We start from the raw sequence: 25,346 nt of genomic DNA on the forward strand, positions 1-25,346 counted from the left end.
TTAAGCTCTCGAGTTATAGTAACCAAAACTGTTCTGTCTTTTCAAAAAGCTCAGTCAAAAAAAGATTTTATTATTTAATGGTATATTTAACACAAACAGGTCTCAACAAATGCAACTCCTTACAAAGACCAGGGCTACTTGTCTGATAGAAGGGACCCCAGAGTATTTACCAAATTACCACAAAAAAAAAAAAAAAAGAAAAGAAAGAAAAGCAAAAAAGTCTCACAGCTAATTTTAGCCCCAGGAATTCCGAGTGCTTTAACTCATCCCCGACTGTGACAATGAAAGGGGGAAAGCTGTCTCTTGACCTGGATATAGAAACCTCAATTTTGTTTTTGTCAAGTAAATGTGTCATAAGCATTTAATATTTAAAAAAATCTGTGAAGTAGCAACAGTTTACAGTGAAGGTCTGGTCATATTCACAATTTTGTTTAAAAAAAAAACAAACAGACTTTCTGATTTGAATGGAAACATGGCAACTTATTTTATTCTTTTACTTCCTTGCACAGTGGTTTGTGTGGGTTGTGTTGAAAAACATTTATATTAGGTATAAGAATAAACATTTGAGCAGAAATTCAGGTACTGTTCCAACTCTAGTCTTGATACCCATCCTTAGTTATACCAGCTAAATTCTTGTGGAATTTTCATTTTACATGGACGTCCCTTAATTCCACAGTTAACAATTGAGAACATCCACTGAGGATCATTTGGATCTATGGGACTGGGCTTTCCACCAACAAGCTCTCCAGTTTCTGTCTTAGTTCAGGCAGCAGTTCCGTCTAATTTAAGACCAGCCAGGGAATCAGCAGCTGTTTCCTCTTCACCCCCTTCCTCTTCCCCTTCCTCCTCCTCCTCCTCGTCTTCCTCCTCCTCCTCCTCATCCTCATCCTCCTCATACTCGTCTTCCTCGCAGTCATCATCCTCTCCGTAGTCATCCTGTTGGTCTCGGCCGCCAGATGCTATGTTCTTCCAATAGGAGTCGTACCCTGATGCTCCATCGTAATAATCGTCATCATCATCGGCGCCAGCCTGACGGCCAAATTTCAACGTGCGAGCTGCAGAAAACACAGACTTGTAATTAGCTCTGGATTTGTTTACTGGAACAGTGATACAAAAGTCACGAGACACAAACCTATTTTAGGATAAAAAGCCCACTTGGGCTTTTTATGTATTATCATAGGATGAGTCACAAAGTCTCTGTTTTCCTGTGAAATAAACACCCGGAGATCACCCGGGAAGAAACCCAGAAGGTTATTTAACAACATTTACTGCATTTCTAAAGGTATTTCCAGAATCCTAAAAGGGTTTCTGAACCATCTGAATGAAAAAAATATTCCATCCATTGCATGACAGAAAAACATTTTAAACCCATTTCTCGAGTTGTGACTCTCCCTCTTATTCAGGAAGCTGGAAATTACATTTCCTGTTGCTGATACTGACAGTATAACCTTTTAATTTTTCTTTCACATTATGCAAATTGAGAATTGACAATAGGTCAAAAATCTTTTTTTTTTTTTAATCATTCAGAGGACAATATTTTTTTCATCCAAATGCTTGAAGAGTCCTTGAGGATTCTGTAAATATCTTCATAACCTCGACCAGTGTTGTTAAATTACCTTCTAGGTTTGTTTTTTAAAAGATCATTTATTTATTTATTTATTTATTTGGTAAATCAAACATTTACCTCTGTGATTTGAATGTAATAGTAATACTCACACATTACAAGAGACACAAATTGGTTCAGACACACATGGTTGTAAATCATTGAAACTTTGTTATTATGGCTGTTCACGCACTCAAATTGGTTATAGAGTGACTTCAACAGAAAGAAAAAATGAAATGAATACTACTACAACAAATTACTGATTTGAATGATGTGATTTTTGGTACACTGAACATGTGAAGCTGCTGAGTAGCAGCTTACTGTAGAAAGCATTTAAACTACAAAGCATTTAATCATCATCAAACTACATTTTTTTTTCCTGTTTTGACTGTTATTTTAACTCTGGTACTCAATATTCAGATAATTAAAAAAGTAACTTTGCAAGTCACTACAAATTCATTGGTAAAGCTCCTTGAGACAGGAAGTCAGGAATTGTCAGAGGAATTTTGTGTGACTCATTTTTGTCTCAACTCTTGTTACACTCTCCTGTGCAGACAAGTCCAAACTGATATCAATCAAATGAAAATGATGCATTTGAGAGAATATCTGTGTTATCATGCAGCCAACAGAGTCTGTGATTTGTAACATTTCACTGTGTGTTGATTACTATTGATAGAGGAAGAACCATCAAGCCCTACCACTTATATCACATTACCCATTACACTGGTTACACTGCTATAATACAATGCTATAACTGAAGTAATCACACAAGATCTACATGTATCTGACCAGTGCCATTTGGTGCAGATGCACCTCTTTTATTTAGTAAGAAAAATGTGTCAAAATAACTATAAAAACTATAAACTATAAAAATATCTATATTTTATAACATATATAATAAATAACAATAAACTGAAAAAAACTGAAATGAGGAAAATAGGACACAAAGCCAAGAAACAAGAGAAATGTAATTAGCATACATTGTATTAAAATAGACGAAAAACTTTCTGAGGAAATTCTTTTATGGGAAATAAATTCATTTCTCCTAAATGTCCCTGTTTTCACACTTTCTGTGTAACTGTAAGTTTCATTTTCAAAATCATGACTCAGCACGTATGCTGAGGCTAATGCAACTTCCTCCAAATAACAGCTTTACTGGAACAAGAACAACTCTGGGTGTATTTAAGGTTTGTATAAGACTCACTGGACATGCTGAGGTCTTTGGTCTCCTGCGTCTTGTGGCCACACTTGGGACATGGTGGAGCTTTGCCCTTCTCCTGTTTGAAGACCTTACTCTTGGCATGGTCATCACAGTAACAGGCCTGAAAGGACAGAGTCAAAATCATCACATGGAAAATAATCAGCACATACAGTGGCTCCAGAAAGCATTCAGACCCCTTCACTTTTTGAGAACTTCATGTGGTAGATTTCATTTAAATGGATAAAACTGCCATTTTTACCCAACAATCTATACTCACTAAGCCACAGTGGAAAAATGTTTTTTGCAAATTTATTAAAAGTCAAAAACTGAAATTTCTTATTTATAGAAGTATTCAGGCGCTTTGCTGTGGTGCTTCAAACTGTGGTGAGGTCCATCCTGTTTACTTTAATTATCATTGATATGTGTCTGTCCCTTGACGAGAGTCCACCTGTGGTAAACTAAACTGATTGTTTGCTAAACTGACTGCACTCATCCTTCCCTCAGCACTCCACTTACTGGTGGAGTGCTGAGGGAAGGATGAGTGCAGCCAAATACAGAGCGGTCCTTGAAGAAAATCTGCTCCAGAGTGCACGAGACCTGAGACTGGGGGCGACACCTGAGTACGACTATGACCCAAAGCACACAGCCAAGACAACACTGGAGTGGTCCAGCCAAAGCCCAGTCTCAAATCCCATTGCTTGAGAGGATATGCCAGGAAAAGTGGGATAAACTGCCCAGATTCAGATGCGCAAACCTCATAGTGCTGCCAAAGTACTGAATACTGAAGGTCTGAATACTTTTGTAAACAAGAGAATTCAGTTTATCATTTTCAATGAACTTCTAAAAACTTCACTTTGTCATTAGTGAAGTCTGACGAGCAAAAAGGAAAGTTTATTTAACAATGAAATATACATCACAGTGAAGTGTGCAAACATGAAGTTCTCTCCCTGACTCTAATGAATGCACAGATACATTTTAAGGACTTCAGGCTTGTGTAGACAAGTAAGTCATTGTCATGCATCCATATCTTACAAGAAAAACCCACTCATTCATTCTTCCCTTTTGCTTGCATCACCTACAGAGCGCCTCACTGCTTTCAGGGTATTTATAGAAAAAAGTTAGTCCCGGTGTTTTCCATTAAGAGCAGTGTCAGGGGGATACTGGTTGTCATTTAATATTTTTTTTCCGAACACAAAACAGCAGTGACACCACACAGAGATTCTCAATAGTTTTAGCTGTCTCAGGGGAATTTTAAATTAGTTTCAGCTGAACTTTAAATCCATGTTTACACAGATAAAGGAAATTTTGTCTTCTGTCTCTTATGGTACGGTCATGTTAGGTAGAGATTTCTTTGTGGCCAGTATATAGAGGAGGAGTGATTATACCCAAAAAATAAACTTTTAAACATTGTATTAAGACAGAGTTTCAAAAAATCAAACCTTACCCATTCAATGAAACTGGCAGTGGATTATCTGTTTCTTTTATTTAACAGATCCCTATTTTATGATGTGAAAAGTGTTATGTAAATGTATTCTATTTTTACTAAACTGTTTGTTAATGTTTGTGTTTCCTCAGACATAATTGCTTAATTTCTTCTTCATTTCCTGTGTTCCAGAAACATTTTCCATGATCAGGAAAACTGAAGGCAAATGTAAGAGTAAACTTTATTTAGGCTTAGAAAACTGCCAACTGAGTATGTTTCCCTCACCTTACAGCGCAGGCAGGAGTGCTGTCCCAGTCTATTACATGAAACACCTAAAGCGGAATGTGAGACAAGGCAAAAGAAAATGTAAACAATCAAGTTTTCTTTGCTGCACACATACCCTCTAGATATCATTCTCCAGCATACATACACTACTTTCCCCATTAACCACAAAAGGTCAATGAATTACTATGTGAAAGTAAAACTCAATGACTCACATTTGAATGTTTCTGCCTGAAGGACTTGGCAGCTTGCCTGGTGCTCAAACTGATCATCCTCACACAAGAAGTTCTGACAAAAGGAGCAACGGAAGATTCGTCCTCCTGTTCAAAAAGTTAAAACAGCCGTGGGGATTTCTGGTGTGGCGCTGATGTGACTTGGTGAATTTAATCAGGTGGGTTCTTACCATGATCCCATACACCACGCTCACATTCAATACAGTCTGCATCAGTCAGGGGACATGTACAGGCGTGAGTGCTCAGACATTTCCTACTGTGGCACACCCAAGCTTCACAGAAGTCACATACTGCTCCCTTATGGCCAAGATGAGAATTATAAAGACAAAAATTAGACAGTTTAAACACATTTTTTCAAGGGCCTCTGTGAAAGCATAAATAAACTGACCTTAAACAAGAAAGGATTGTTTTGCAGCTAATTTAAAACTTTGCAAAGAGCTTTTTAATTCATGCTGAATTATGAAAGCAAAATGCTGAAGTAAGACGTGCACAGATCATTCATCACTTACATCTTGAATATGTTTCATATCATTACTCTGGTGCATTATCTGATACTACTTGGACAATGTGTTCCTTCCTTTTCACAGATGATTATTATGATGGCCTTACTTATTAGGTCCCGATTGTATTTGCACAACAAATGCAACTAGTCAAGTTGAAGGAACTATGGTAACAATCTGCCCTTCTGTTCCTCAGTTCAGCCATGGCAGTCGCTGGAGCGAAGGCATAAAAAACCTGGTCTTGCATTGCTACAATAACCAAAGAGGAAAACTTGCTGCGTGAGTATATCAGTTCAGAAATGTTGCAACCTTACCACCATGGCCATTCCAGTGCTGTGGATCCCAGGATGTTTGATGACACAATCTGATGACTTCATGCACTTGGTTTTGCCTAACAACATGAACATTTGAACATTTCACAGTTTAATAAGGTGTCAGCATATTTTAATGTCATTATATGTTAAATTCTGATGTGATTATAGTATCTTTCATTTAATTATGATGATAAAAGTTTATGCAGGCACAGATATTACACAAGGATCAGCTTACTTGTCACGGTTAATACTACTGTCTGTGAGAACAGATGTACAATGTGTTTAGTGGAGTGTTGGAGAAAATAAATCCCCTGATGATGCCATCAGAGTTAACTTAGCTTGGCCTTGAGGCTTCAAATTTATAATAGAGAAGCTGGATTACAAACTGCAGGCATGGATATCAAAAGACATGGCTATTTACAAGACCTGTCAGAGAGGGTCTAACAAAAGACTAGGTCAGGAAGCACTACGGGAAGTGCAGGATCCAGCATTTTTCAAACTTGACCTGTTCTTAGGGTGTAATAGTAAAGACACTTTGACCTCTGCTGCAGCAAATTTTCACCATTGATCTTTCAACAGCATAATTTCATCACAGACCTCCATTGTTGTGCAAAACTTATTAACAGAACATCAGAGAGCCACACAGTTGCACTGACTGACATCTTCCCTTATTATAATAAATGAATACTTACTACAGTACCCGGCTGAATTTGCCCAGCTGTTAAAGGAATTACTAAGCCTTTTTTAAAAAGTAAATTAATGAATATATCTTTAACATGTTTGTAAAGGTTTACATCTTCAGGATGAATGCATGGGTTTGGGGCTGAGTGCCACACAGATGACAGACAGATAAGAGAAAGTACATCCATTAACACACATATGAACTTCACACAGGTTACTCACCGCATTGGGCGCAGACAGGCAGTTTCTGCACTGAGTTACAGAAGTAGCAGAAAGCTCTGTTCTTCTGTTTTCTAACCGGTGACAATACAAAGAAAAATATGTTTGTTAACTGGTTCACCAGTAACAGTCTACTTGTTCTTGCATCTGAACGGCTTTAGAAGAACCAATAAAATGACTTACCTCTGACATTTCTCACATTCCTACAAAACAGATCACAGTAAATATATTTGCACAGAAATAAACTATGTCAGTATTGAAGATATGAAACAGTCGCATTGACATTATCTATTATGTATTATACATCGACTCACCATGTTGGAGTTGCAGGGGTGTTTGGCCACATCAACATGCTCCCGGCTGGCTCGGACCTGTTTCTCTCGCTCTTTACGGCTCTCGGCCTTTTTCCGTGCACCGGTTTTCTTCTTGGGCATCTCTGGTTCAGCGGGTCGACGTCCACTGAGCTGACGGCAGGTTTTACTTCAGGTTACCTGCAAACGCACAACACAAACTACCGATGGTGGACACGCTGAAAGCTAATCAGTAAGCGATTCAGCTAACCAAGAATGGATTCAAGTTATTTATTTTTTTTGTTGTTAAGTTGACTTCTGTCTTTATTAAGTACACGTTGCGTTTAGGTAGGTAGCAAAGTAGATTGTGGTGTGTGTGGTGTATTATGAGGCGTTCACGGCAAAGAAAAGTTTAGAACGTTTGTGTTACTGCTGGTTAGCTGTTCAGCCAGTTACTAAAACACGCAGAGACACATGGTGAAGTAATGAAACTGACTTTAGTAATAACAGTTTATATATAACATTTAGGCTGCCTGGCAGTTACATTAATGGTCCTGAGAGTCACAACACATTTATGAGTATGACTGGCAACATTTTTACCGAAAAGATCAGCACTGCGACAGCGGTTGAGTCCGATCTGAAAAAGTGAACGGACTGAAACACACTGCTGAACGATTCGTTCCCACATCTGAGTTCCGTGCTCTCTAAATGCGAATCAGTAACGGTACCTAAATAAATATTCATTTAGGATTGCTTTGTAAGTAAGTTATAAATGTTAATACGCCTTTAATTTAATAGCTAAAGACAGGGAACCTGTTATGCAAGTCAAATTCAGATAGAAAGACTATATATAACAGGTAATTTCTGATGATTTTCTTTTTTCACTATAACTTTTTGTATAAACCTGCTAACCTTAAGTTGTCCATGCGCTGAAAAGAAGAGCCTTAACTGATTCTATTTGTAACGATACATTTTTTTTTTCTGAACTTAACAATGGAATTAATTTCAATCAAATGCAGATCGGGTCTTGCAGCTATTTGTGGGGAAGTTGGTAGATCTACTGTCTCTATTAAATAACTACTTTTGTTACCCTAGATGTGAGCATCGTTAGTGACACTGGCATACAATCAGTGCAACAAGAAATTACAAACAAACATAACCACGCATAGGCGTTTTTTCGTAAACACTGAAAACAACTTCCAACTTTAGGTGTACAAGCATCTATGGCATCATACCTGCATGGTGTTTACTGGATTCATAACGATTTCTGCTGCTTTCTGCAGAAATAATTTTACAGTTCTATTGTAAAATTCAATTATTCATTCTATATGTAAAAACAAAAATTAATTATACTGATTAATTGATTGATTAAAATTTAGTGACATTTTCACTGATGTTTTTTTATTGTTGCTTGTGCTCAATAACGTTAAATGCTAATTGCATTATGTAACGTATAAAATAAGAGGTTATTTTTTAAAATGCATCAGTAATTATATTCGAACATTGTACAAACCAGTCACTGCGGTGGCAAACCCCAGGCTACTTTTGATTTAAAAATAAATACAATAAAATAAAATTAACCAATTTCTTCTTGGCTTTTGTCTCTAAATCAAACATCCAGTAACCAGTTTTATGATCGCTTTCGTATGCTATAATTTGCAATTGTAATGATTGTATTGTGTGTGTGCCAGTGGTTTACATGATTTATGGCTGTTTTAGTTTTTCCACATGCCACGGGGCGTCAGAGGAACCTTGTCCACGCCCAGGTCACGTGTCGATGAGCGGGCAGCCAATCCTGAGCGAGGACGGGAAACAGCTGACGGTGAACAACAACATACAGCGTCGTCGTTTCTTGCAGGTGGCGGTGTGTAGTGGGCTCCTGCACGTAGCTCACAAACTCTTTGGGCACCTCACCTGTGAGGTCCTGTTGTCTGGCCCTGGCCTTTCTGCAAGATTAATGCATGTTTAACGTGTAGCTCCTTTTCAAAGAGGGACGTGCTTGCGAGGTTTTCCTGCGAGGAGGACGCCCGGTGCTCGTCATCCCATCCCCATCCAGTCGCACAATGGCACCGTCCCTCATCCGAGCTTGCCGCAGTCTGGCTCTCTCGACGTGGCTGCTGTCGTTCTGCTTCGTTCACTTGCTGTGTCTGGACTTCACGGTCGCAGAGAAGGAGGAGTGGTACACAGCTTTTGTCAACATCACCTATCTGGACCCCGTCACTTCGGAGGTCAAGACAGAGAAAACCGAGTGCGGTCGGTACGGTGAGCACTCGCCTAAGAAGGAAGCCAGGGGTCTGGTTCTGGTGCCGTCCCTCCTGCAGGACAGACAGGCGTGCGACCCCCACGTAAGGTTCCCTCCTGTCTCTCACAACACCGCCTGGGTGGCGTTGGTGGCTGCGGGAAATTGTACATACAGAGAGAAAATCCGTAACGTTGCAAACCTCAATGCCTCTGCAGTTGTCATATACAATGTGGGCTCCAGCAGTGCCAACGACACCATAACAATGCCCCATCCAGGTAAGACACAACCTGTTTTTACCCCCTTTTTTCTATTTTTATTCTCTGTCCTGACATCGCTCTCAAAATAGTTGACTGGCTGTGTTTATTCCTGCAAGCAGGGCATTCATCCCACCACAGGTGTCCAGTCATGTGCCACCGAGGCCTGTGAGGACAAATGTCACTAATCAGTTGCTTCTTAAGTGTTGGACGCCACTGTCCAAGATGAATGGTTTTCATTACCCCTGCTGAAGCCTCAGGGGTCCTAGGCAACTGTGTAATCACCTGAACAATCAATTGGCTTCTTGGTAAAGTAGAAAACCGGTAGTAGCTGACCCCCTAAGCAGATGTACTGATATTCACTGGACAGAGCTGCTGAATTTTGCGGCTGTTGGATTGGTTGCAGATCTTTATTGAAGTGTGTTTGTAGGTAAAACCTTTATAGGCTCTGAGATAATATACTACTAGGGTGGGATTAAGTTTTTTTGTCATTATCATGCAAAGTTCAAGTACACGTCAACACAGTACTATTTTGGATGCCTTGCTTTGGGAAATATAAAAAGCCAGTGTTGCAGTGTTGTTGCAGACACATCCAGCTATTATCTGCACAGAAGTATGAAAAAAATACCTGTACTCTGCTACTTCATTCTTGATTCTGGCCATGGCCATGACAACGTTTTGACCACAAATGGTCTCTTTCAGCCTCCATTACTTGACAGTGTTTGATACATGGTGCTACAGGCACCTATTGGTTAATACCACAAACGTTCCACAAACGTTTGATATCCAGCCCTACTGTGTACACTCAAGGATACCTTTTCTAATAATTTCTTAAATCCTCATATCTCTGAACACACAACTTCCCAGTCCTGTTGAAACTTTTTTCACTGAGTTTATTTCCCATGCCTACACTGCATGTTTGACGACCCAAAATATTACCTCTAACAACACAATGGAATAAACATTTTGTAAATTTTTAATATAAAAAACAAACAAAAAAATGTAAAGAAGAATAATCACCTTCTTTTGAAGAAGAACAACTACAAAGGTGAAGAACAAAGACTGTAGCAGACTGAGTGAATGAGTCTTTAACACAACCCTAATGAAATCACTCACAAATGCTGACAGCTATGCACAGTGCCAATTTTCCCAGTAACTGATAAATAAGAATACCAAATATTTTTCATTTCATTGCAGTCTTACCATGTGTCTAGTACCCACTGGTGTGATTTACCTTTTATTCTGTGACAGTGCAGATGCAGTTGTCAAAGCGACTGTTCTGTCAGTACTTGTCCTGATTTATTATGAAGCAATAAATCGTTCTGTGTTTCCAGTCACTGAAGACGATAAGTACAAATTATTTTAACGATTATAGAGCTTAAGTACTGTAATTGAAATGTAAAACGGTAAATGCTGTTCAGTACAGAACTCTGCCAAATGAAAGTGTTGTCTGTAATTATTACAGACAGGGAAATGATTTGTGCCAGACTGCAAATAAGTAACTACAGCTAAACATCACTCAGTTGTTGAGCATAGAGTGAAACAGAAAGTCTCCCCTTCACAACTACATGTTTTCTTTAAAGAGATGAATTTATGAGTGAAGAGAGGAACCGCTGCAGCCTAGCACCTGCTGAAGACTCACAAGTAAATGACTCCTCAAGACAAAGCTGAAAAAGAGAACAAAAAAACTTTTTTAGTAAGTGAAATGAGTAAATACTTACTGTATAAACAATACACCCAACAAACATCTTGAGATAATCCATCAAAAATGTCCTGAAAACACAGACTCTGGATTAAACCTGAAGTTCTTCCACAGAGAGTCACATTTCCTTTCCTTGTTTACTGAAGGCAGTGTAGGCTGATGCATAGATAATTGGACAAACACTTTACTGTTTAAATAACATAAGGCAGAGTTTTCTACCTGTTCGGGTCAACTAAAACCATGGTCATGTTTTGATGTGCTACATCTAGAAATCTTATTTAAAAATTGATCATAGACAAAGATGGGGCGTAGGTTATTTAACTAGAAGGCTTATAAAAAGGCTTTTCACAGATTCCATATGTTACTGGGGAGATTCCTCTTCAAATGAACTGTAAGAACTGTTGAGGTAGAAGGATGTGTGGTGTACACGTCCATGACCCTGCTGTAAGATGTTGGGAGATGTTTTTATGAGTGATGTGATGTCTGATTGATCTTCCTGGGGAGTTTTTTATTGGTTTGTTGAGCCCAGAGCTCATAGATAATCAGTTTTTTGTTCATATGCTCTTCATCGGCACAGGTACTCTCTGACACAGGCGCTTGAATACCTGTTCTGTTGTTTAAGGTGGTCTGCCTTTTCAAGGCCAGCGCCTTGCATGACAGTTCTGACGCCATTGGTGTCAAATTGTCCTTTAAAGTAGAAAAGAACTATATAAGTGCAGTCGATTTACCATTTAATATTGTGTTGTTTCTCATAACAGAGCAGGCTATCATGAATAGATTCAGTACCTTTGTTTCATCTAGTGTTGTTATAACTCTACAGCTCTCCTTGAGTTGGAATAAACCTTTTTTTCTTTCAAGCTTGCTAGTTTAAAGTTTAATCTGAGATGTTTCAGACCTGTTTTCTATCTTAAGCACATTTTTAAAAATATGATGAGATGTATTATTTGTGAGAATAAAAGCTGACATTTAGGGTTTCTGCAGTAGCTCAGAGCAAAGCCTCCTTTTCCGCTTGACTTGTATTTCCATTGGGAATGTGCTCTCAGTCTGTTGCTAGTTTTCATAAAGGCGTGGCTGACCTGACCAACACATCTGTGCCGGACAACAGCACAATGCTTGAAGTGTGTTTGACAAAAGGATCTGCACAAAAACAGATGTTCAAACATGAAGTGTTTGAACATCTGTCGACATAATACACATAGTCGACACAATAGTCAAATCTGTTTTCAACCAAAAGGTCCTTTTGTATAATAGTGTCAAGATAAGCAGGTGATTTGAATTCTATGCAAAGCCTTTAAAACTTTCACTCGTCTGACACCTCAAATGAGTCAGACGAGTCAGTTGTTGCTCTCAGGTCTCTTTGTGGCCTGCAATTTCACTCTCACCGCTTACATAAATCTTGTTTTCTGCTGCAGCAAATAAGTTTTTAAAACCCAGTGTATGCTACCTTCTCAGCACCAACAGCAGACCAACAAAGTGAACACAGGAGCATTTAGCAGTTAAAGATGATTTTTTCCTCAGGAGTTGGTGGAGATGAAAATAGGTTAAAAAGGAGAGTGAATATTGAACTTAAATTCATGAGGTTATCCAAAACACGACTTTAAAATGAATTTAAGATTTTCCATTAATGTATTGCTATTTTCATTTGAGTGAAGGGTCTGCCAGTGTATTTGCTGAGGGATCCACAGTATTTGACCAATAATCTTCCTCTATTCCTCTGCTCTTGGAGTAGCAAACAAAAGCTCCAATGCAGATCCCTGGTTTACCTGCAATAAAAGACACCAGGCTATTTTAAAAGACTTCCCCTGCTTGGAGCCATGATATAAACTGAGATACTTACAGAGTCAGAAAATGCAGTCAGGAGAGGTGTGATGGCAAAGCCGGTAAAGGGGAAGAAGGTAACAGAGGGTGCAGTCATAGAGGAAAAAGGTCTTAATGTGTAGATTGAATGTGAGGCTGCCAAAGAAAGAATGGAGCGCTTCCCTTTCCAGAACCAACACAGCTGGGCAGCAGAATCCACAGTTATCAGAGCCAGAAACCTCTCATGGCTTGTCTTAATTTAATCCTTCTTTCACAAGGCTGAACAGACTCATGTTTCCATAAACCCAGGTCAGATAATTTGGGTTTATCAGTTCTGAAAGTGTGGGTTTATCCTGAATCACCCTGTTGGTCTCGATGAGGCTTTAAACTGCAGAGCCCTTTTCCTGTCAAAGCTCCAGTGAACTTAGTAAAACTTAAATACTGAATCAGATTGAATCTCCTTGATGAGTCGAATAGAATGAAAGAAACAGTTCAACATTTTGGGAAATACGCTATTTGCTTTCTTGCCAAGAGTTACGTTAGAATATAGACACCACTCTCATATCAGCACACCAGCCAGTTAGCTTAGCTTAGCATAAAGACTGGAAACAGGGGGAAACAGCTAGCCTGACTTTGTCCAAAGGACCAGTAACTTTCACTGGTTGTCTGGCGACTGTTCAGTGTTAAGAAATAGTCTGGCACATTAAGTTTTTGGACAAGGGAGTGTTCCACTTTCAGATTATATGGTTTAATCAAATGAGATAAAACATGTTAATTAGTGAGCTTTAGAGGTGCCGGTGGATTAATTTTATTACTGCTGGACAGAGCTGGGCTAGCTGTTTCACCCCGTTTCCATTCATTACGCAAGGCTAATTAGTTCCTGGCTTCAGCTTTATATTTACACACAGTCATATGAGTGGTATCAATCTTCTCATCTAACTCTGGATAAGAGAGTGAATAAGCATGTTTCCCAAAATGTCAAACTATTCCTTTAATCAAATATTCTGAAACATTAATACTTGTATATTAAACCACAGTGTTGCCAGCTTTGTGTAGCTGTCAGGCACCGTTGTTAATAAAGTGGCTACTATTTCATTCTGTGGTAATCTGTGCCACAGCATTATCCAGATGAAACTGAATGGGCTGTTTTCTACTGATTTACTTTTGGCCTAGTGGGTCTGAAGACATGGATCTCTTCACAAGATCAGCCTCAGTCTCAGACATTGCCCTCCTGTTTTAGAAGCAGCTATTTTTGTCCACTCTGACTGCGTCACAGTGAACAGAAGGAGATAAGAGTCAAGCTTAGGGAAATCTTACATGCCTCATTTTGCCCTTTCCTTATTTCTGTTGGCTATGAAGTTGAGGTTGGCCATACACAGGCAATTTTTAAAGTCTAGACGCAACAGTTTTACTCTTGAACTCATTTGACTTTTGACGTGATGTGGTGTGGTTTTATTGTGTGTTTACAAAGCCAGTTGTTATATCACTGCGATTTGCCCTCTGCACCATATGGTCACACTCAATAAAACCATAAATCGGCGTGTCACAACTGTGTGTAACTGACGGTACAAACATGAAAAAAGACGTGGCGGCCAGAGTCTAAATAGATGTTGTGTTCAGCGGTGTATTACAATCTGTTTGCTGTCCAAACACAAGCTTTTTATCCAGTTCTACCTTACCCACGATGCATTGCTACCTCTAATTGAGGGGTTTCATTGTTTAAAAGGCTGCTGTTGCCTTGAAATACTTTTTTTATTCATGTATTATTGAATAAAAATAACCACCTTACTCGTGGATACCATTCCTAGGAGATTTTAAATCTTTATTATACACTAATATTTTTTTTTTTAGCCAAGACACTCTGTCTATACTGATTCTTGCATGTGCACGACAGTAAGCCATAATTTTGGTCTTACTCCTAGGCCTTGGTCATATAAAACATAGCAGCTGTGCAGATTTTACAACAGACCTGTTACATAAAGGGATTTATGAGCATGACAGCAATAATGCATTGCAGCTACACTCTGAAAATGTAGTGTATCTGTTGGATTCAAAGCCTTTAACTCCCCTAGAAAACACAAAACACTGTCTTTTCTGTCAGTGTTAGTACCTCTGTGACAGAATCACCCCAGTCTATGATGTTAAAATAGCTCTATTTAGTGCACAAATATTTGTCACAGTATTGTGTATCTGGCAGACTGCACAGGAGCTGCTGTTGGCGATGGCAGGTTGAATAAAGGCGCTGTTTATGGTAGCTGATAGAGGGAGTAAAGCACCACAGGGAGCCACCCTGACTCCATGCTGCCACAGCCATAAACAGGCAACAGAGGGAATATGATGTAACAGTGCTCAGACTGTTGATGCAGTTCTGGGAATCATCAACCATTGCCTGCACAGATGAGAGAGTTGTTATTTCCTTATGTGTCTAGAAACTATTGACATGTTTAGGCTGGCAACTTTGGATAAATGCTAGAGCCCGACATTTTTGAGACTGTTATGTTAGTATTTGAGTTTAAAGCCTCTGAAACTTTGGTTTTAAAGCTTAAGAATTCCTCTACAACAATATTCATATAATATTCATAACTAGATAAGCAACAATCTAATATATACTTGGGGGAAAAATCCATAGGTTTATTATTTTTATAAGGGTTTAATATTCAAAAACTCTGCCGATGTGCTTCATCAGAACTGTGTGGGTGTGGTGTAATCATATTTGAACTGCAAACAACGCCACAACTGGAAGTATGTCACCTCTCCTTTTCCCAGCTGAGTCCCATCTGCATCAAACCAGTGGAGAGAAAAGCACAGACAAAACAGCACAGAAGTCTGCAATAACCAAAACTGCTGTGCAGCCACCTCTCATTGTAAGGAGCTTACTGTACCTGTACCATCCATATGATATGGGCATTGTGTCACAGTGTATAAGGATTTTAAACTTCTTCTAAAGGTAAATATATAGTAGTTGCAGCAGTGTCTGTATTAAGAGATGTGTGTCTATTAGCCCTAGAGGCAGAAGGCAAAGAGAGGAGAGGGAGTAGCTGAGAGAGTGAAAACAAACACTCTCTCAGATAATGCTGATGCTAGGAGCCCCTATTTTCTTTATACATCATGCAGTCGCATACTATAAAACTTGGCATTCCTCCTCAACATCATTCAGGTGCAGAAGTTGAAAGATGCATGGTGACTCTGTTGTATAAATTCCTTTATCATGCACATCGAGCAAAGCAACAGATGGTTGCTGGCAGGAAGCCTCTGACACTGAGAGTGAGGCTTTTGATGTTCCGTTCCCTCTAAGATCCCAGCAACCTGCCCAAGTTCCCTCATTACTATTCACCTGAGTCTGAAGTTTTCATGCCTGCATCAGGGTTTTGACCTTAAATTTTTGTATTTGCATATTTCTGTAATTATAAAGAAACCAAAGCTGTATTAAATCGTAGGCACTGGTAAGGAAAGGATAATCAGCTTTTGATTACTTTTGATGGTGAATAGATTTGCACCGCTGATGGGCAGAAATACATCACAAACATTTTACTCACTAAACTGTTTAAACTGTTTTATTTCCTGTAAATTATATCAAATGCTGTTTCAAAGCCTTCTTCACACAGGATATTAGCCAGAGAAGGAAAAACTCCATATCTTTTACATGTTTTAATTTAATATTTTATGGTTAAAAACATCTAATTAAAAGATGTTTAGTCTAAAAAAGAAAATCAAAACCACCCTTAGAATTTAAGTTCCTCTTCTTGTCAAAAAAAAAAATCCTGAAATCCAACACACAATTCTGTGTACCCTCTGTGACCATGGTGGCAGGCCTGATTCTGCTCTGAATATCTAAACTGGTGCTTCCTGTGTTGTGTGTGTGTGTGTGCGCAGGCACAGGTGAGATTGTGGCCATCATGATCCCAGAGCCTAAAGGTCGTGAGATTGTGGCCTTGCTGGACCAGCACATTGTGGTCATGTTGCACATCACTATAGGAACCCGCAACCTGCAGAAGTACGTGAGCAGGACATCGGTAGTGTTTGTCTCCATCTCCTTCATCGTGCTCATGATCATCTCTCTTGCTTGGCTCGTCTTCTACTACATCCAGAGGTTCCGCTACGCAAACGCACGAGACCGCAACCAGGTACGGATGTGTGCGCTTTGTTAAATCAATGTATAGCTCTCTGAAATGATGCATATCTGTCTAAAAGGGACAGTGATAGTGCAGTGGTGCTGTGGTCTCACTCTTTGAAACTGGTCTGTGTATCTTACCATCTGGTATGGGCCCTGAAAGGCTGTAAGGCGAGGGCAGAATTAGCCTGACAGCTGGCCGAACAGAGACGTGGCAAACCGGTGAACCATCAACCAGCTCAGCTTTCTGGCCCTTTGAGCCGGTAGTGCAAATACTTGCTTTTGCCATCTCTTTATTAAGAATGGCCGCCTCTGACGTTCTTGTGACGTCTGTAATGACGATACATCACCGTGCCTGTTATGATAGGAGCTGGTGCCGTGACAACCAGTGTTTGCTTTTTCACTTTGAATTATGTTGATTTATGTTGCACAAAGAATTCGGCCATATAGAACAAATCTGCTTTCAATTTATGTCCAAGGCAGCCTGACAAAAAAGGCAAAACAGACTTCAGAAATAACTTTCAGCTGGCGTAGACTAAAACCAGCAGTTTTTAAATATGAACATACTAATTCCATACCCTCATACTGCCGAGTCATCCACTGGTTTTGTCCACTATTAAAAGCCTGCTGATCTTTTCAGTAATAAAGTCAGATTTTTATTTGTTGTTTTTTTTTGTGTGTCTTACAGAGACGTCTTGGAGATGCTGCCAAAAAAGCCATCAGCAAGCTTCAAGTACGCACCATTAAGAAAGGAGACAAGGTAAATGATGTTCCCCACACTAGCCAAATAGTGACTTCGAAAGCATGTAAGAATTTACTATATATATGAAAATTCTTTGGTTTGTCATTTTACTTTTCTTTCCATTTTTGTACTTTTCGGTTTTAGGAGACTGAATCAGACTTTGACAACTGTGCAGTTTGCATTGAAGGTTATAAGCCTAATGACGTTGTAAGAATATTACCATGCAGGTAAGGTTTGTTTGATCACTGCTGTACATAAGTTAAAAATGAGGCATTTCCATTTGTCTGTTAGATTATTATTACTTGGCAGAAAGAAAGAACATTTACCATAACTGATGGTATCTCTATATCCTGTATACTAGACCTTTTGCTATGTTCCATGTTTGAAGATATTGTTTGTGGTGTGAAATTAATTATTTGTAATTATATTGTGCTGTGCCATTTTTTGTTTTGTCAGGCATGTCTTCCATAAACACTGTGTAGACCCATGGCTACAAGACCACCGGACGTGTCCCATGTGTAAAATGAACATCCTAAAAGCCTTAGGGGTCCCAGTAAGTTCCTTTTAACTTATTTTGGTTTTGTTTGTCAACTTGTACACATATTTTTAAAAGATGATTATATAACTGCTCTTGTTTACATCTAACTTAAAAGTGCAAAACATGGAAGTGATTAAAACACAACTCTAAAGACACCTTTGGCATGTTCCAGCTCAATGCAGACTGCTCAGATGAGATTCCTCCAGACTATGACATGTCTGTCGGAGGGCCACCCACCAACCCCATCAGTGGGGCGAGTGAAATCACAGTTAACGAGAGCTCTGTGGCGCTGGATCCTGCAGACAGAGCCATAGGCCTGCAGCAGCTCCATCCTGGTACAGAAACCGCACTTCATGCAATGGAGAGCCACATCATTGCCAGCAGTAAGTACAGGCATCACACTGACAGCAGTCTGTGCCAGTGGTCGAACTTGTGCAAGTACATTTATGCAAGTAATATTTTAAAGTGCAGCTTAAGGGTACTTGTACAGTACTTTCCATTTCCTGCTACTTTATACTTGTACTTTACTACATTTTAATTTAGTCTTTTTACTCCACAACCTTTATTTTGCAGCTATAAGTTACATGTTACAATTCAGATTAAGATATAAACTTTTCTGCCTCTACTTAATTATGATTTTGAATGCAGGACTCTGTTGTTAGGAATCAGTTTTCTTACAGCGTGGTAACGCTGTTATTTACTGTTTTCTGTCAGTTTTTGAGTCCAGGGTTGTGTGTTTTATTCTAAGGCCTAAACCAGGCCAGCATCCACCTGCCCAATGTTCCCCAATTCAGATCCTCTTGGGTGATGCAGGGGGAAAAGAACAGTGTTCCAGAAAGTCACAACCTAACCTACATACACTCAAATACCCTGTTTGCTGAAGTTACACGTTTTAGCACCTTGTGCAAATGCCTAACGGCTATTGCTTTAACTAATGACTGTTAAACACCTGCTAGCTATTACAAATGTATAGAGTGTTTGTGTGTACTCTCACAGACTCACTTTTGTTTTGTTGGGTTTTTTTTTGCTGGCCACAAATCCCCATCTATACCATTGTACTCTCCAGTTTCCCTTGAGGGGACTCTGCTTCCAGGCATTCAGAAGCTGCTAGAACAAAGAGTTATGTTTACTTTTGTGCGCTTGACAAGCAGTAAATCAGCTCGCCACAAGCAGGTATTCTCCTTGAGACTAATTAGAATGTAAATTAGAGATGATTTGTCGTATGTCGCACACTAATGAGCTTCCACAGACAATGTCACTGACAGGCAGGTAGCATGACCTGAACAAGCCGATCTGTCAGGATTTCTGACGGTGGTAGAGTGCCAGTCGTGTTACTTCTTTGCCCTGAATAATGGACGCTGTCATTAATGGTATTGCAGCTATCATTCTTTCCAGAGTCAACCATCTACTGGGTGTGTGTTGCAGTCGGGGTCCCAGAGAAAGACAGAGTTGTTGCTGGAATGTGAATGTTGCATGTTGTTTTCGTCTATTTATCTATCTATCTATCTATCTATCTATCTATCTATCTATCTATCTATCTATCAATCTATCTATCTATATATGTCTGTCTGTCTGTCTGTCTATCTATCTATCTGTCTATCTCTCTGTCTGTCTGTCTGTCTGTCTTTCTGAAAGAATTATCAGTTGCTGTAAATATTCTACTGTCAAGAAAAGATAACTTCTTAGTAAAAGAGAAGGGGAACGCAATCCATTTAGTAAAAGATAAAGTTGAATCAAAGCTCATATGAGGCTTCAGCAGTATAAAGGTGTCAATTTTTATTGGCCAAGTTTGTGCATACAAACAAGGAATTTGACTCTGGTTTTTCAGAACAGCAATACTGAAAGGTGGGGTAGCGCACATTTTAAATAACCTACCAAAAGATCTGCATTAGAAAATGCAAATGATTGAGCATTTCCATCCACAACCACTATACACTATGTCTTTATGTGACAGTAGCACTAACCCAAAGAATTAAAGCTTCCGGACATGACATGACTGTACCTGTTTGGAGGTATTGGTGTGACTTCATCCCACAGTGACCCGTTAAATAATGAATTACCTCCCTCTCTCCCCCATCAGGTGAGCACCAGCCCCCGCTCAGCAGTGATTCAGACACTTCTATCATCACGGGCATGGAGGTGGGTATGTCTGAGATAGACCTGTCCACGGAGCAGGAATGTGACCAGGCCAAATCCTGAGCCAGTTAGAGCTGAGGAAAAAAGCATGAATCGCCAGGAAAGGGACGACGAGAGCAGGACAGAGTGATCGGGGGGCTGCCAGAGATTTGTCTTTGGCCCCTGGAGGACGTGAGATGGGCAAATGAGCAATACAACCCATAGCAGCACAAAGCACCCTGTTCTGTCTGTACTACCTGAAAAACAGACTTGTCCCTGTGTCTGTGGACATGTTGCTTGCTCGTTTTCTTGCAGTCACACGTCACCATTTTGTTGGTGAACACAGCTCTCATATTGTGGTGGTCCAGTTTCTGTCCACGTAATTTTTTCACATCCCTAAACCTAGCAGTTGAAATACACACACAGTAAGTGAGATGTTGGCGGCCTTCACAGTACTAAGAAGGCAAAATATTTTTTCTCCTCACTCTGGCAAGCTGAACCTGCTGCTGCACATAGTATGAGCATGGGGGCAGCCGAGCCTCTTTAACACCTGATTGCAGCTTTAATTGTATGAAACTATGAGCAGATTGTTGGATTTCGTGGTATGAGATCACTGCCAACGTATTGTGATGGATACATAGCACATATAGAGCCTATATCATCAATCTCTTAGGAGTCCCTAACAGTTGGTGTGAATTCTCACCAGCAACTTTTCAACTTCAGACTTTGATAACATGTTATTATCCCCTGAAAACTTGAAGCATAGGTCTTTAAGTTTATGCCGCCATGTGGCATTATGGAGTTGAAATATGTATGCACACAATATGCTGTAATTTCTAACTGTAAGTGTTTCTGTTATTATTGTGAGGAGACCTTCACCTTTAACTACTATTTTACCAACTGAATATTCCTGTAGTAGAGAGGAAATAACCAAACACATGGTAGATATTTCTGTCCTCACATTTGACAATCATAGCTTGCCACAAGCAGTTTGAAGTGATGTCACCCACTGCCCTACTGAAACTGCTGCTGATTCACAAGTTATCACAACACATGATGCTGGCCCCTGCTGTCTGTCAGGAAGGAAATACTCATTTTCACACTGCTGCTGAGTACAGCTGGCTATAGTGGTTGTTACTACCAAATTCTGGCAGTGTGTGCATACAGTAGACAAACTTCCTAGTCTTGTCAAGCCAGCCAATATAAATATTTTCAACAAGTCTTTGTGCCAAGTTTAATCAGTTGTATTTTAAACATTGCTGTTGTTTGTGTACACTGATTCCCTTGGCTGTCAGTCAAGCTCGAATGGCACTAAATCTGTTCATGTGACACTGAAGAAATAACAAGAGGACATAGAATTTGTTATTTGAAAGAAGGAACTTTTTCATTTCATTGGTCAGAGGAGGGATTTCATTTAAGAGATTTGATGCTCCAAGCACAGGATTTTTTTTATGGCATGAAAAGCTTACAGCATGAAAATGTTTACAGTAATGGAAAATTGAAAAGATTTTTTTGGACTACGTCTACACTAAGCTGGCAAATTTTGGAAAATGTGCACTCACCCTAGAGTGTTTATGCTCACAAGGCAACATCTATTTGTTTGATCTGTAATGACATTTAAAATGAGTGAGCACAGAGACAGAGGCAGCTGAAAGCTGGCTTCTTAATTTGCTCCCACACAGACTATCTGTGTTGTTTCTGTAATTTCTGGGTTTTGAAAACTCAGTTTTGGGGCAAGAAAATGCCAGCTTAATGTGGATGGATGGCTGAAACAGAGAGAAAAAGATACATTTTGAAATTTGATGCCGTCCCAATTTCATACTATAATCTAATCCTAACAGGTTTTAGTATGTGGTGTGTTTACATTGGAAATGTAACAACATCAAGTGCACTTGATTTTGAGTGTATTGTCTCTCTCTGATTGCAGTAAAGAACTGAAAAAAGCACACAGCTGAAAAAAATGAATGACGGTGAAGTACCTGCAAAATATTTGCGAAAATCAAAAGATAATTACTAAATCTTTACAAAGACATTTTGTTTTCTCTTTGTGAAGTTTAATTGGCAGTGACATTGTGTAGTCACAGTATGGTGCCTGTCACCACATCATGAATCCATCATTTCCTGTTAGTATAAAATGATAAAATACTGTATGTTCATTTCTTGTTTACGAAAAACCGTATACTATAATGGTAAGTGTGAAGTACATAATGTGTGCAGATAGTATGTAGTATGGAACTGGGACACAGCTACAGACTCCCAAGGTGATTCTGACTGTTAATTAACATTTCTAAACTGCTGCAATCTTCTGTAGAAATCATTCTTTCACTCTCACTGGTCTGTTACTGTCCTGTCGATCACCTTTTCATTACTTTTTCAGTAATGTCATGCTGAACAAGATCAGCACAATCTAATACTCAATGACTGGACCCGTTTTCTCTCACATTCCTGTTGACTTGCACACTAATGAAGCACAGAACCACTGACTCAATCGATGGAGCCAGTGGAATTTAACTGGTGGTTTTCCTCCACCAGTCACTGTTTCCATCATGTCCTGGAGCCACCCGGGACTCTCTTATGTAACACACACATGTCCACAATCCCCTTGTTTGTGTCAGCCACTGAAGGATCATTGGGTGTATGGGGAAAATGCTTTGGTGTTTTATGAAAGCTTAGGTATTAAGAGGGGTAGACTGTATTTTTTTTTTATTTCTGTAAGTGTGTCATGAGATCGTATGTTCTAAGCTGTAGCCCATAGAGGCTACATTGTAGGCATTATTAGACCCTAAAATAAAAGGTTAGAATATTTTGTTCTGACGGCAGTGTTTCACTGTGAGATACTGTCTGCCGTTCATTATCTGAGAAACAGCTTGACAGGTTTTAGATTACCTCACTTTACTTTCAGTTACTAGCACACACTGACAGCATGTAACCTACAATTTTAGCATGACTGAAATGTGTGGTGGCATTATGGAGGAATTCTTCATTTTCATATACTTTTAGACAATGTGGTGGTAAAATAGTAGTTTTTTTTTTTTTTTTTTTAGAAAACCTAGTTTACTTCGAGTTATGTGTCATTTTTGTGGATATGAAGGAGGAGAAAGAGTGTGATTCTTGCCAGCTCAGTATAGATGCAGATGCTTAAGTCTCCACCTTCCTAATCTGGACCTTTAAGCCTCTGTATGTTACATCAGCTCACATTATAATCTAACAGCACAATACATGAGATAACCCACAAACACCCAACAGCATCAGTGTCTGTTGTTCTCCTCACCTCTCTCTGGCTTGTTCTCTCCCTCCCGTGCTTCAAATTAACGGGTTCTTCTTGTTCTCTCATTCACACACAAACATAAACACTGTCTCCATCTGATCATCTGATGGCCGGCCAAGCAACAAGATAAAGCAAAGCACATGCGTTTTCAGTGCCAGATTGCTCCGTTCTGGCTGTACTGCCTAATGAAACGAGTTTGTCTAAAGGTGGATTAAGGCCTTCTTTTTACAGAGCAACTTAAGAAATATGCGATTAAGCTGTTAGGTCATCTTACAGTTTTGTCTTTTTACAGTGTTCAGTTCAATAACAACTCTCTACAGTTCAAAGAGTTTTAAGACACAAAAGACATGAGTGTACTCGATGTAATGACATTCAATGCACTTATGAAGAAAGATTGTTCTCCCTAATTCTACCTGCAACAATTTATAACATTTAATTTATGCATTTTGTGATTTCCTAATAATTTCCAACAAGTTTCCTGGAAAGAACTTTGTAATTCTCTACTAATTTTGGGGAAAACAGAATTGTACTTAAAAGAAAAGCTCCATTTAAACTTAACTAAAATATTCATAAAACATTATTCATATATTAGTATAAAATTTATTCTTCTTATTTGTTAATTTTATTTTCTGTTCATTTAATTTATTATATGACAGGGACTGTGCTCACTTAGTAGGGGAAAAGAAACAGTAAATGAGAAAAGGCTGGTTTTCATCAGTTGTGCATGTTTATGTTTCAGCCTAAAAAAATGAATAAAACAACATATCACACATAATGCCACAGTTTAATACATGGTACAGTACAATCCATACTAAATAAGTAAGAAAAAAAAACTTAAATGCCAGACACATTTTTCAATTAATTGGAATTAGTTAATTGAACTTAATGTTCCAATTTTAATACTGTCTCAATTCTCCCTATATCTAGTAACAAATGACATAGTTCTTTCCAGGAAATGTCTTATATTAGAATAATTTTAAGATTAAGCATTCCCAACATTGTTTTACTCTAGGTAGTTATCCCTTTTTTCCCCTCTCATGGTCACATTTCTTTTTTTCCTGATTGTGTAAGCCTTCCTATACTGCACTTTATCCCTCCAGTGAATGGGGAGTGGCTATACTGAATGACTTGAGAAAGCCTTTTTTATGTAGAGCTTTTAAGAAAGAGGGCTACAGTATTGAACACAGCCCATGAGTCAGTTGTTGCTTAATGTATAATGTTGTTCTTTTATCTGTACTATTGTGTATGTGTGGTGGGGGGTTGGGGGGTGTCAGGGTTACCAATATATTGTACACTATACCCAGCAGAAAAAACAGCATTGCTATTTTGTAATATAAAAACAATTGTATGTATGATTAGTGGTGTCTCTGTCCTTTTCTTGTACCATGATGCACGTGTAGGAATGTTCATGATTTTGACTCATAATATATTTGAATCAGGTTTTTCCAACTTTGGTAAACCTGTTTGTTTTATATTAACTCAATAAAAAGTATGTTTTGCTACATAAAAACACTGGTAATGACCTTTATCAGAGTTTGTGAAATATGCATTTTACCATTTGCATCAGTGTAATACCACATTAAAGTCAGCATCACCCACATCAGCGGTACAGAGTTCTAACAATATGCATCATACAGGCTGATATACAGTTCTGACCTTCATCACTACTGCAAGGAATCACTGGTATCCTTATTGGTGCAAGCATGTTCAGTCTGATTGGATGTTGTATTATTCCCTGCATTAGAAGCCTCATTGTCTATTGATAGATCAATCACACACCAGATGGCCTCTCTGGCTGAGACTTGTCTTCTGTCAGATGTTGAAAACCCAA

The 25,346-nt window shown here is 39.0% G+C and overlaps 2 protein-coding genes across 2 annotated transcripts; one reads left to right on the forward strand and one right to left on the reverse strand.

Moving 5' to 3' along the window:
- Window positions 1–115: 115 nt before the first annotated feature.
- On the reverse strand, window positions 116–7,419 carry znf330 (zinc finger protein 330). Its single transcript, XM_041037263.1, has 10 exons — window positions 7,347–7,419; window positions 6,771–6,947; window positions 6,640–6,659; window positions 6,460–6,530; window positions 5,557–5,633; window positions 4,913–5,039; window positions 4,725–4,829; window positions 4,513–4,559; window positions 2,808–2,925; window positions 116–1,055 (listed from the first exon to the last, which is right to left on the reverse strand). Exons 2-10 carry the CDS (start codon window positions 6,888–6,890, stop codon window positions 763–765), a joined length of 978 nt encoding a protein of 325 aa, XP_040893197.1. The 5' UTR covers window positions 6,891–6,947; window positions 7,347–7,419; the 3' UTR covers window positions 116–762.
- A 1,194-nt stretch (window positions 7,420–8,613) lies between these two features.
- rnf150a (ring finger protein 150a) lies at window positions 8,614–24,961 on the forward strand. Its single transcript, XM_041037346.1, has 7 exons — window positions 8,614–9,263; window positions 16,615–16,865; window positions 17,541–17,612; window positions 17,739–17,821; window positions 18,051–18,147; window positions 18,305–18,515; window positions 20,213–24,961. Exons 1-7 carry the CDS (start codon window positions 8,810–8,812, stop codon window positions 20,329–20,331), a joined length of 1,287 nt encoding a protein of 428 aa, XP_040893280.1. The 5' UTR covers window positions 8,614–8,809; the 3' UTR covers window positions 20,332–24,961.
- The last annotated feature ends 385 nt before the right edge of the window (window positions 24,962–25,346 follow it).

This window comes from Toxotes jaculatrix, chromosome 4, assembly GCF_017976425.1.
Source record: "Toxotes jaculatrix isolate fToxJac2 chromosome 4, fToxJac2.pri, whole genome shotgun sequence".
In the NCBI taxonomy this organism is placed as follows: Eukaryota; Metazoa; Chordata; class Actinopteri; family Toxotidae; genus Toxotes; species Toxotes jaculatrix.